Here is a 13,645-nt window from a genome sequence, read left to right as displayed (position 1 = left end):
ACTTGACAATCAAGTGTTATTTGTATTTTTCTTTTCTACAAAGAAACTAAAAGTATGGAACATGCATCAGGCCAAAAAACTTGGGAAATATGTACCCTATAAGTTTGCTCATATGCTATTTGTATGTTGATACAATGCTCTACAGGTATAAAATATTGAAAAATTATCCACAGCAAATGATTATCTCAAGAGTAATAAGAACGATAAATTAAGAACAGTGGCATCTCGTATTTACTCACAATCATCATCCAATATTCGAACAATAGAACGATTTCCATGAGCAATATTTGAAGACGATGAGAGTGAAAGATAAAATTCTTCTTCCGGCTCAACTTCTTTATCGTTCAACAATCCAATGTCAACGAATTTTGGTCCAATTTCACCAGGTTGAAATTTCATCTCTTTCACATTACCATTAAAATCTTTATTGCTGGCTGTGCCAGATTTGGGGATGATTCTGAATAGTCAAAAAAATATTAAATGCCTTGCGTGATCCCAGCATCTAGCATCAGTAAAAAAGTTGAAAATTGGAATTGCACACCTAACAGTGACTGGTTGACTAATTTTTCCTTTGGTAATTGATATTCCAACAACAGCTTTTTCACTTTCTAAAGCTTTGTATACAGGTCGATCGAATTCAATGAGTGGTGGAGCTAAAAAGAAATAACGCTGATCAAAAAATGAAACATCCAAATTAAAGCATAAACATATAGCAGTTTACTCACAATCATCGTTTAATATTCGAATTTTAGAAGAATTTCGTAAAATAACACTTGAATTTGACGCAAGGGAAATTGTGAATTCTTCCGTTGGTTCATAGTCTTCATCATTCACCAGATTAATTTGAACCAATTTTTGTCCATTTTCACCAGGTTGAAATATAATCACTGTGATGTTATCATCAAAATCATTACTTTTAGCTGTGACAGGTTTTGGGGTGATTCTGTTGGGATTAGAGATAAAAAGTATTTATATTTTGGGTGAAAACTAGTCATATTCAACATAACAATTAGTGATGAAAAGGTTTTGCGGATACAATTTACACAGGATTTGTACATGACTTTTACGGCATAAGCTTTGCTTGATGATCTTTCATTTTCTTGTTTCACTGCAATGCCTTTTAAAAACTAGTGCAGCGTGGCTAAGGTAGCAAAAAAGTTATATCGAATGAAATAAATCCGGAAATAACACATAATCGCATGTAATGTGACTGGAGACAAGATTGCATAAAGTTGCATTTCTGTTAAAGACATTATTAAGACTTGAGATCAATACAAAGATTATTTTTGCTTTGTTTAAAACGTTCTTTGTACTAGAATTTGCATTTTCTGTTTTATGACCAGAGCCCACTTATTTATTTGGATGTGGAGTTAATATTAACATATGTCTCTTGCATTTGGCAAGAAACACACTTCATATGTTTGTATTACGTCGACATAACTTCACCCATATTTTCCGTTGTCCAACACTTTGTCAAAGACCGTTGAAAGTTTTTCAATATTAAAAGACGCGTACCTTATTGCGATTGGAGTTCTCTTTTTGTTGTTAGAAATGGAAACACCAACAGTAACGTTTTGGCTCTCCATTGCCGTGTAAAGTGGTTCAGTAAAACTTACGATTGGTGGATCTACGTAAAATTAAATTGAAGAATTAAATCTAATTTGTCTATATTGCGTTGCATAACAATGCTGTCAGGTCAAATGGTGCAAATCATGGAGTTTTGCAAACAGGTAGAATAAATTGATGTAGACACTGCAGCTTTATACCTTGGTATGAAGTGTACTAAATCTCATAATATGAATAGTATTTAAATACAAAGTGTCTTGTATTTAGTGGATAGTGCTATTTGTATGCACTGGAATACATTAAAATATAATTCTCAAATGCCATCGAAATAGCTTGAGATATTCAATCTAATTCTTACCAATAGTGAAAAAATATGCAGGCAAAAGTTTTTGGTAAAATTGAGTACTTTAGTTTTATGAATGTTTTATGCAGTGCGGTGTTTGAAATTAAATGAAGATATGATCTTCGCACTTTGCTGGACAATTTAAGCAATCGTCTCAGGACCTGAAAAAATCAGGTGACTCAACGGGATTCGAACCCATGACCTCTGCGGTGCCGGTGCAGTGCTCTGAGCTATGAAGTCACACACCAACTGAGCTATGAAGTCACACAGTGGTGAGCAGGTCAATATTGTTGGGCTCATGTTTTCTCGTGAAAGGAATGTAGTATGAATGTTTTATGCAGTGCGGTGTTTGAAATTAAATGAAGATATGATCTTCGCACTTTGCTGGACAATTTAAGCAATCGTCTCAGGACCTGAAAAAATCAGGTGACTCAACGGGATTTGAACCCATGACCTCTGCGGTGCCGGTGCAGTGCTCTGACCAACTGAGCTATGAAGTCTTCATTTAATTTCAAACACCGCACTGCATAAAACATTCATACTACATTCCTTTCACGAGAAAACATGAGCCCAACAATATTGACCTGCTCACCACTGTGTGACTTCATAGCTCAGTTGGTCTGAGCACTGCACCGGCACCGCAGAGGTCATGGGTTCGAATACCGTTGAGTCACCTGATTTTTTCTGGTCCTGAGACGATTGCTTAAATTGTCCAGCAAAGTGCGAAGATCATATCTTCATTTACTTTAGTTTTGTTTGTCAATGTGATCTTCAAACTCTCGTAAATAGTATCCACACATACATTAATAAAAAAAACAACCACATTTTTACCATGCATCAAGCTTCACCGTGCATTAAACTTTATCATGAAATCAAGCTTTAGTTGCTCTAAAATCTTACTTCTCAAGCTTTACGATACACCTTACGATACAAGCATTTTCTGTGTTTGAATGTTTTGATTCAAATGAGCTCAGACAATAAGCTTTCAAAAACCTTTTAGTGTGAATATTTTCACTTGGCATGGAGAAAGAATAAGCTTATGAAACCTAAAGTTATACAGAAATTGACTTAACAACGGATTACATAACATGAAAAACAGACATACCAATAACAAGTTGACAAACATCTTTTGCCACCTTTCTTGTTTTCGCTTTCAACTCATTGAAGGAGGTTAAAGTTATTATATATTCCGAAGTCTTAACAATCTCAAGAAGCTGGTCTTTTCTGACTGATGTACCAATTCCAACAGCGAACACGGTGATGTCTCGCTTCCTCAGTTTATCAGCTGCTTCTCTGAGAGGGATCAAGTCATTAATTCCTCTGGTAGTTTGCTCACCATCAGTGAACAATATTGCTATCTTTATCGCATCATCTCGCATCCCACTTTTTGTTGTAAACATTTGAGTGTTGGCAACATCAAGACCTAGATCTATGCGAGTTACACCACGGTAATGAGGCATTCTCCACAACTTTTTAAACCATTTTCTAAGGTGGACAATCTCTTTGAATCGAGTCCATAGGTTTGCTTCTTTGCTGTACAATACAGCACCAACATGTAAAGCGTCAGGTGCGAATCCAAGGTACACAGAAATTGCTTTCATGAAAGTTTGCATTTTTTTATACCCTTCGTAACTTATGCTCTGTGATGAATCAATTATAAAACCAACATCCACCTTTGCCTTACAAACTGCAAGCTCGCCTATAAAAATTGAAGATTTACATGCGATCACTCATCCAAAATTGTAGGTGTTACCATTGAACATGATACAAAAAATTTTAAAAATCCGTTATACAATAAATAAACTCATTTTATAAATAATAGCTACGTCAGATTTGCATGATGTTTGATACAGAATTTTTCATACTGTAAAATGTGTAAGATTGTAATCAAGAAATAAATGATTGTTATCTTAAAAAATATCTGCATGTGAAAATCTGCAACTACCAATATATGAGAAAGTGATGTGGTGATTAAAGTTACCTCAAAATAGATTTAGTTCAATTGATATTTCTATATTATTATCGATAATATTTTATGAAAATGTATACCGTGATAGTCTTTTTGACAAATATCTTCGCCAATGACCGATGCCAAAGACGTCAATTCCCCAAAGTTGTTCAGATGAACTTTGACAATTTCACTGCTCTCATTTCTGATCATGCGCATTAGTTCGTCTTGTCGTGCAACATCACCAACACTAACAATGTACACTTTCGCTCCAATGTCATTCAAATTCTTTATTTGATGTTGAATATCATTACCATTTCCTGGTTTTCCGCTCGTAACAACCAACACAATTCGTGGTAGAAAAGGTCGCATCCCGTTTTCTTCAGTAAAAACTCGTTTTTTTATCATTTGAAGACCTCTATTCACACTCCATTCTCCTCCTAACGGTTTGACAGCTTTATCTACAGCTTCACGAAACTTGAGCCTATCTGCACCGTGTTTGTTTAATCCAATTACAATACGAACATCAGATCCCGCCAAAACAACGGACACGTGACTTGAAAAGGCCGACAATTGAAAGAAGCTTGCAATCTTATTTAGAAACGTCTTAACAAAGTTTGTTTTTATTGCTGATAGACTGTCAGATGCATCGACCACCACAGATAACTCTATGGGGGAGTTGCATTTGCCTACAGAGTATGAAAAGACATTTTTAAGAATTGGCAAAGCAATTAATAATGTAATCCTACGAGGATCACATTAAAATAATAAGACAAGAGTGATTGTCCAAAGAATAAAGAAACAACTATTCAAAATTGTAGCTACTTAGTTAAACTTATGGTACTGATACTCACGAGCAACAGTTATTCCAACGAATAATAAAATAATGATATTCAGCATCTGTCTGTTCATCACTCCCATCGATAATACTAACTACACAAAAGACATTTTCATATCATGCAATGTTAGCAGAACTAGATGAACTTAAAGAGTTTAAGTTTGTAAACATCGTAGAATGAAATAATTTGGAAAGAGCATAAATTAACACATTTAATAAGTTTTATCTTTTGCTCTTCTATCTTTTTTCTTATATATCTTTTCCAGCAAAGGAACAAAATCAAAATGCGTCCGGTTTGACTTTCATAAGTAGACATATAAAGTTATTAAAAGCATTGCTTCGCACTGTGTAATAAAAAACGTACCTCGTTGAAGTTAAAATGTAGTTGCGCAGATCTTCCGGATGTATTTGACACTACAACGAAATAAAACTCATTTTATAGACAGCTTCCAGGCGCCCTACCGAGATGTCAGCACCTTCATTCAGTATCGAGAATCTTCTTTTATGTCTGATGTGCACCATGTAAAAGTCAAAAATTTAAATAAGCCATCGGTTGATGGATTGTCAATTAAGATTAAAAAAAAACAAGAAAGTAAAAGGAATGAAGAGATCGAGGAGTATTACTTAGCAACATGAAAATATCTGGTAGAAAACAAAAAAAATTTCAAGAGATTTCGAAGCAAATTATTGAAATATATATGCTACATCATTTGTTATTTTTTCTCTATTGAACGTTTTACAAAGGAAGACCGCAGACAATGAAGAAAAAGCAGCTGTCCCCAACTGGAGTGACTGTCGTCACCATTCAAAGAAATTATATCATCGCATAAAAAAAACTCAAAGTCTTGCGTATGAAAACAATATGCTATGGCGAGGATCTTAATCCATCATTTTTATTCAGTGCTCTTATCGTTCTCACAGCTGCAGCTGAATGGTTATGAAACACCTAAAAAAGTACTTAATTTATTATTTCAAGCTCCTGCATGGTGTAGAAAGATGATACAAAGTTTTGTGTTACCATGATTTTTTTGTTATTTACATATTTCTTTGATTTCTTAAAAAACCCCGTCGACTCACACTAGTAACTTACACTTTGACTATATGGCAACTCTACCTATCGCATTTAAAAGAGCATTATATCATTGTAGTTTGAGCAGACCGAAAATACACTTTATCCCTGACCGGAGGAGGACGTAGGAAGATCAATAATTGGGGGAGAGGGCTGGATAAATTATTTGTATAATCCATTGTTTTCTACGGATTACAACCTGCAAATGTTACATATGAATATTCCTACCCACCCCCAAATTAATAATCTGCTTGACTGAAAACCATAAAATGCTTAAGAAACAGCTTTTTAAGCTATTTAACTAAGTTCAGTATGACAACATAGTTCTTAGGGGAGCAAATTTTCATAATTAATGTCAATAATTGCTGGGGGAAGGGGGAGAGGGAAGAAAATATTCATATATACGTGTTTTGCCTAATATTTTTTTTGAAATTAATTGTTTTATACGAGCTGCGACTACGAACACATAAATATTTGCCTCCCCTCAATCATTGACGTTCTGGCGTCCCTGTATTAGAGAAAAAACAGAAAAGTATGAGACAGAAGAAGTTATGTACAGCTCATAAGGTAGATGACCTTTTAATCTTTTTAATTAGTGTTTCGTCAATCTCAAAAATTTTGCTTCTTTAAATCGTTAAATCTTAACAATCATTTCGCCTCGTTTTGTCTTTAAAATATTCAAACTATTTTCTTATATTACTTTTACGATTTCTTATAAGAAACGAGCATGTCAATGCTTGATTTAGTGTGTCTGTGCAATCACGAAATGAAATTCCTGGGAGAAACTTAAAACGTCGACAGCTGGCTTATATACGTTATGGGAACAATTTAATGTGTCTAGCAATTGAAGTTTACTTAATGATGATTTATGTTTATAAAATTATAGATTTTACACAAGATGAATTGAAAAATTAAATTAAAATTAGTTTCGTTCTTTTGCTTAATGGTTTTCTCATTAATCCAAGTAGATGTAAAAGCTTGCAGTTATTACACATAAACTTTCCATGCGTGCAGGGCTAAATTTTCTAAGCTTTGTTTGCAATCCAAAGATGAGCAAACTTTTCCATTCAATAAAACGTCATAAACGACTTGTTTAACTAATGCAACCATGACGGCAGTAAGAACCAATAAAAAACATCAGAGACTACTTGCATAAAAAATCTGTAAAAGTAAACAAATGAAGTTCATAGTTCATAAGTTTAAAACTAAAATACGCATGCAATGAGAAAAATACATATTGTTTGTACTTTTATGTAACAAACTGTTCATTCTTTTATCTAAGCTTCGTTTTCATTGTTCAACTTACAATTGTCGCAATTTTTGTTAAAATATTTCGTGACACTTTGCTTTCTTGATAGTTATCACGACCACAAACTCAACTATAAACTAAACCCACCTTGTTTCTATATCTGACTCTCGGGAACACAAATCTTCAATATTCGTGTCGTAATCCATGTAATTTCCTCTAATTCATCTGAGTCCTTATCAAGAGAAAATGAGCTCGCTTCAGATCGCTTATCATTATGAGATTACAATTCCATCTCTTCACAGCTTTAAAAAAGATAATACAATGAACACTGATCTCCAAAACAATTAACTTTATTACTAACCATGCAAGCGCCATTTCTTGAACAATTTCTCTCATATTATTCATTATGATTTCTAGTAATCATCGAAATCAATTTCTTGTCGAAAGAAAAACATAATTTGAATCCACTAAGAGTTGACGGGGATGTGCCTGCCGAGCAAATTTTATTTTTGAATCAGTTACTGTTGATAACATGCCATCCGTAGTCGTTTTAGGGAAGTTTTCGAATGGCTATTGATTTAGCTTTTAGGCGTATGTTATAATTCAACAAGCAACAATTGCTTTTTTTCAAATATATTAAAGAAAAACTTGAAGATATGAGGTAACATTTCCGTTATGAATTAACATTCTGGCTTAAATAAACTTATTGGGATGTTCATAGCAAACTCAATAGTTGCTTCAAGGCACTCAAACTGCTAATGAATCCTTCGACAAATTTGTGTACAGTTGCCACGTGCTCCTCAAAAAAAAGAAACAAGTCTCCTTCATGCTTCATTATTAATGCTCTGAATGTTTTCAAAAAAGAATAGCAGAAGCAGAGTATTCAAAACAACGAGTGCAGAAATCAAATGCTTGAACCACACCAAACCATATTTCCATGACCATTTCCTAAATAATCGTTAAAAAAACCATTTATTTTGTAATTCACTCAATACTATATATGGCATTATAAGATGTTAGAATGACGGCAATCAGGAGAAAGCATTGACTGTACTAATGTTACATGTGTTTCCAACAGTTTTCATGCAGATCGTCTGGAAAGAACAATGAAACCCTACCGAGATGTCTAGACCATCATACTTGCCTAGAATCTTCTTTTATTTCTAAAGGATATCAAAATATACAAGACGAAAACTTAAGTAAGGTGTGTTTTGATGGATGGATCAAACAAGGAGGTTAAAGAATGGGCAGTTTAAGGAACATTATATATTAATGTCTTGAACAAAAACCAACAAAACTCGAGAAATTACAAAGAAACCATCAAAATATTCACATATCATTTATTATAACTTTTACTCTTAGATGATTTGCAAATAGAAACTGCAGAAAAAGCAAACATACAAAGCAGCTCTCATCAACATAGATAAGTGTTTTCACTAGACAAAGATATGTGGTCATCGCTTATAAAAAATCCTCATTAATCACTCAAAATAATAGCAATTATAAAAGAGATGTACTTACCCTTCAAGTGGCAATTGTATACCTTTCGTATTCGAAAAAGTATGTAGTTTAAGCAGATACATTCGACTGTCACATAATGCTCGAGGAAACAAGTTTTCAATTTGTAGTTGTAGGAGTAAAAATGAAACGTGTGAGACAGCAAAAGTTGGCCACATTCAACTTGTATGTTATCGACGTTTCAAATCTTTTCACGTGAGAAATTCTGTCGGTCTCAGAAATATTAATATTTACTTCTTCAAGAGAGTATCTTCTTAACTCGAAAATAAACTATTTCATATGCTTGGCTTTTGTTGTGACCTTGCGGTTTACATGAAACAAGCCAGTGTTGATGTCTGCTCGAACGACATCGACGTACTTACTCAATAAAATCAACGTGGGTCATACAATAAGAACAGCGGGCTGAGGCAAGATGATGATTGTTTTTATCTGTGTGCTCACCGGCAGTGTATTTAATTAGAGTTTCTATTCAATCAAGGTTATACAGCAGGTACTTTAAAATTGAGAACTTAAAATATTGGCGTTTATAACTCTTTTGCTCTATCTTTTTCTTATTAAAACCTATTGACATAAAACCTTTTATGCACTTATTATCACAGCATTACCTCCCCTTCTACGCTGTGCTCAATTTTCTAAGCTTTTCGTGCTGTGAAATTATCCAGATTATTATGTACTTGAACGACTTGTTAACTAACAAACCGCACTTGAGACCAATCACAGCAATAAGGACCAGTCAAAACTATAATTTCGTCATTATTTTCAACAGAATTCATGAAAAAGCAAACAAAAGGAGACATTGAATAATAACGACCACAAATAAAATCTTGTATGTTTTCTATTATCCTATGTTAGGTACATAAACACAGAACTAAAATATGTAATATGAAACAATACAGAAAGCAATGACTTCCTTTTTTCGAACTTCAGTTGTGATACATTATTATTCATTTACGACACTTTCGTTAACTTAGAGCGTACATGCATGGCAATAGCAAAAGAACATTCATGACTAAGATAATAGTGTAACAATTATTTTTGAACTATATTAATTAATCACATTTCCCAGACTATTTCCTCGATTATTACAGGAAAACTATTTATCATAATTAGTTTAATAAATATGGCAATAAATAGTGTTAAAAACGAGGTAATGAGAGTGTGAATGTAATGGGTAACTGTTTGAATATTACAAGAATTTTTAGAAAGTTCTAGATCGTTTTAATAGGCAATAATCTGTTATCGACTTGAAATTATTTGACTGCATCCATAAATTATAATTCATTCTATAGACAGAGTCGTGATACCCCATGCAGAGATGCCGATACCCTCATCATGTATCCAGAATCTTCTTTTCAAAAATCTGAAGACTGAAATGCATAATAAAAAAATTTAAGCAAGCAATGAATTGTAAAATAGAGTAAACATAAAGGCCGAAACTTGTGATGTCATGGAAAATTGCTTATCAATATTTTGTGCAAAAACAACGAATTTTTAGAGATTTTCACATCCCCATCATTTGATAAATCTTTCATTCTAGCTAGGACGTTTTAGAAAGGAGGAGTGTCAAAAAGAAGAATAACGCAGCTTTCGCTAACATGAGTGACTGTTATCGAAATGAAATTTAATATGGTCATTTGCAAACTGAGATTATTTGTAATCATTCAAATACGGCTTAAAATCATTTTGTTGCGGCGATGAAGTTATTGATCCCATCACTTCTTCTGAAGCATATGGTTTTGAAATACCAAAAAAGCATACGTACTTCGTCCTTTCGAGCTCTTAGTGTAAAAAAATTTTTCTTAATATTTATATTGTTACATACAGAATTTCTCAGTTATTCAAACCAACTTCCTCAGACTGCTTAAGTTACAAGTCGCTGCTGTGCTTATTGCATCAGAAAGAGCATTTCTCTGTAGTTTGAACAGACAAAAAATAAAGTATAGCTACAATACTAAACTAAAAAATACACATGAAAATTGCTTTTCAAGCTGTGTAACTTATACATCAATAGAGGATAACAAAGTTGTTCGGGCAAATAAAAACAGTAGAAGTTAGCCACGTGAAGCCTAAACCTTCCGACCTTTTCACTTGATATTCTCCTTGATATTACAATCAGATGACATTGACAATTTAACATAAAATCTTGAGGGGGCTTTCAAAAGTTACAGCATCAACTCTGATTTAGGGAATATGAGAACAATTTTGTCTCTCTATGACACATGCATGCAGTGTATTTCATTGTACGCAAGATCAAAACTAGTTTGGTTTTTTGCTCTATGATTTATGGACGTAAAATCTTAGACGTAAAAACACCAATGTAGATTACACCATCATACCTAAAATACACTGTACCCAAAATTTTGTAAGTTTTTTATGCCATCGCAAAGACGAAAAAAATAATCTAGACAATAAAATATTCCGAACAACTTAGGGAACTATAACAGACCTTCACGTCATACCAATGAGAGCAGTAAGGACCAATCAAATCATTATTTACATCATTGCGACATTACGTGCAAGGGAAATATGCAAAAAGTAAATATTATAATATATTTGTGCATGTTTTTCCTCGACTGGGAAAAATAAGTTTATAAACTAATATTTAATATACGTAGTATAGAATATACTGATTGTTAACAAGTCTGTAATCAATCACTGACAAAAGTAAAGCAACTTTTTACTTATTGCATGATTTATTAAGAAGTTGCAGATCATTTGATCTGTTACTAACGCTGGTATCGAATTTAAAGTAAGTGACTACGCAACGATTTATTCGAAGAATATCTGTCGAAAAAATCTATGTTTAACATTAGAAAATAAAACAACTCCAAGATATTGTTATATTGATATTCACACTTCAATCTCAAAAATAGGTGAAAGCATCAAATACATAAGTGTTGACGCTTTATCGAGGATGCTATCTTTAGAAATAATATCTATACCATATGTACAAAAATAAATGCTTGAATGCAACTGAAAGCATTCAATTCAGTTTAATAAGATATATATGTACCTTATATAGAAGTTTGCCAAGTTTGAACCTTATCCTCAGCTCGCCAATAAAAACCTGTAAAACCCCCCCGACAATGTCCACAGTTTTGCTTTTTGAACATATATCTTTTTCGATTAACTTTTTAATGTTTATTTAAAACATGATGAAGGGCATACGAACAACATGATATCAAGATACCGCTCAATATGTCATTATTTATGTCTGTTGGTAGCAGACAAAAGAATAGCGAGCAAACTGAATACACAGATCTCAATGATTTAGGCTAAACAAGAATACTATTACACAAAGTAAACGTTCTTGATTTAGACAACATCTAACCATCAAAAACCTACGTAAAGCTGCCTAGATTTTTTGATTCACTCGTGTGCCATGGAAAAATTGTATATGGCTAAGACAACTGTATGGATGAGATGAAGATTCAATTCTTTGCATTTTGCTCTACCAAAAGTCAATTAGAAATATTGTAATATGTGCATTCTTTACTCTACAAAAACAAATGTCCTCTTTTGAAAGAAAAATTAATTTAGACGGAAGAACGGATTAGATACTGAAAAATCAGTCTTTATTGCAGAGATAAAACGCGTCTTGAGAGATATAATTTCACACTTGAAATTGACGCACAATAAAGGGATCATGAGGTGTGAAAGCCGGCAGTCTTTGTTAATGAAATATGTCTAAAAAATTAATTCAGAAACTGATAGAGGAGTTACGTCGGTGAAGCACAGAAAAAACTTAATTGTTTGTTGAAAATGGGAATAGATGATGATATTTTGACATGAGCATAAACAATTAAATGAAGAGCACAGAGAAACAAACAACATTAGCCATTTCATAACATTAAGAAAAAATTTACGTCTTTGTTTCAACAATGTAATACTAATACGATCGGATTTAGTGTCTTGTTTGGTCGTGGCCTGCGTGCCGTAAAAAGTGGCATGTTTTGAGTAAGAAGTCGTTGGTCAGAAGGAAAAAGTTAGTGATTATAGTTGACAATGAAAAGTGATTCGCACATTTTTACTTAAAACACCAACTTTTCATAGATTAATTGACACTTAACAGATTTTTTAATTCAATATCAGCTGTTGTAGACCGCTGGTTGATAGACAAACAGTTATGCAAAAGAATTGGAAGATATAACACTTCCCAGCCATTTTGCAAGTTTTATGATAAGTTTTTGTCATTCTTTAAGACTGCTTTGAAGCGACATGTAGCAATATCATTACACCAGACTTGGAGTTATGCTACTAGAAGTACAAATTCGATAACTAGCCTTTTTACAATTATCTAGCTAGTTATTTTTATTGTGACTTTTGTGACATAAATACTTCCAAATCTATTTTGAACTTCTAGTTGTGATGACCATAGAAACTGGAGTAACAGTTTATTTTTCATTTAATAATGTTGAGGGTGTTTTGTTACGTAGTTAAAATATGCGTTAAGATGCAAGAAAATTTAGGGGAATTGTAAGAAGTTTTTGCAAGGATTTTTTGTAGAAAAAAGGAAATTTCAAAGTTCAAAACAAGGATTATATAAATTTGCTTGTGAAGACACTGAATTTTTCAGTCAAATGTAAACAAAATTCGTAAAGCAAACAGCAAAACGCAAAAAAACCGAAACAAAAAAACCATTTACCAATGTGAGTCGAAGGAAAAACACTTGGAAAACAGTTAAACTATCCAGACGATACAATTTGAAACGATTTATTTTTTACTGACGAAAACTAAAAAATTAAAAGCCAACCCGTACAAAACAGCAAAGACGAGAAACAAAGCAAGCTTTGTTTCATAACCTTGCTTTCTCGGTCTTTACTGAGAAATATCAAACCTCTGTGTTTTTGTACATACCTCGCCTTACGGGCTCTGCCCGTTATTTCTTTGTAAAGACCTCGAGCTCGGTTATTAAGGGATTGATAAAAAGTGAGTTTAAGGATCATTGATTTGTTATCCTGATTTTTAGTATTTTTTTTTGCGAGTTTAACTTCTGTTTGGTTCGCAAATCGTATATTTGCTCAAGTATTGTTGATACGTTTTGTATGATTGCTCAAGTAAATATTGTTCGTATATCTATAGACTCTATAGGGATATTATCACTTAACAATTTG

The 13,645-nt window shown here is 33.2% G+C and overlaps 1 protein-coding gene and 2 long non-coding RNA genes across 3 annotated transcripts in view; 1 reads left to right on the top strand and 2 right to left on the bottom strand.

Annotated features, from left to right (window-relative positions):
- The window catches only part of LOC124440444, a 59,494-nt gene that overhangs the window by 3,158 nt on the left and 42,691 nt on the right, over window positions 1–13,645 (bottom strand). Inside the window, exons 45-46 of the mRNA XM_046990840.1 lie at window positions 542–653; window positions 240–457 (exon numbers count right to left, since the gene is read on the bottom strand). Of these exons, the coding sequence (XP_046846796.1) occupies window positions 240–457; window positions 542–653 (330 nt within the window). The remainder of the gene's footprint in view (window positions 1–239; window positions 458–541; window positions 654–13,645) is intronic.
- On the top strand, window positions 6,160–6,668 carry LOC124440265. Its single transcript, XR_006946633.1, has 2 exons — window positions 6,160–6,331; window positions 6,484–6,668. It is a non-coding gene; the product is annotated as an uncharacterized LOC124440265 (long non-coding RNA).
- LOC124440264 lies at window positions 6,576–8,913 on the bottom strand. Its single transcript, XR_006946632.1, has 3 exons — window positions 8,535–8,913; window positions 7,161–7,961; window positions 6,576–6,925 (listed from the first exon to the last, which is right to left on the bottom strand). It is a non-coding gene; the product is annotated as an uncharacterized LOC124440264 (long non-coding RNA).

The sequence above is a fragment of the Xenia sp. Carnegie-2017 genome, unplaced genomic scaffold (assembly GCF_021976095.1).
Source record: "Xenia sp. Carnegie-2017 unplaced genomic scaffold, XeniaSp_v1 HiC_scaffold_2, whole genome shotgun sequence".
Lineage (NCBI taxonomy): Eukaryota > Metazoa > Cnidaria > Anthozoa > Malacalcyonacea > Xeniidae > Xenia > Xenia sp. Carnegie-2017.
The sequence above is the reverse complement of the archived record's forward strand: the minus strand, read 5'-3'. Positions and strand labels throughout refer to the sequence as shown.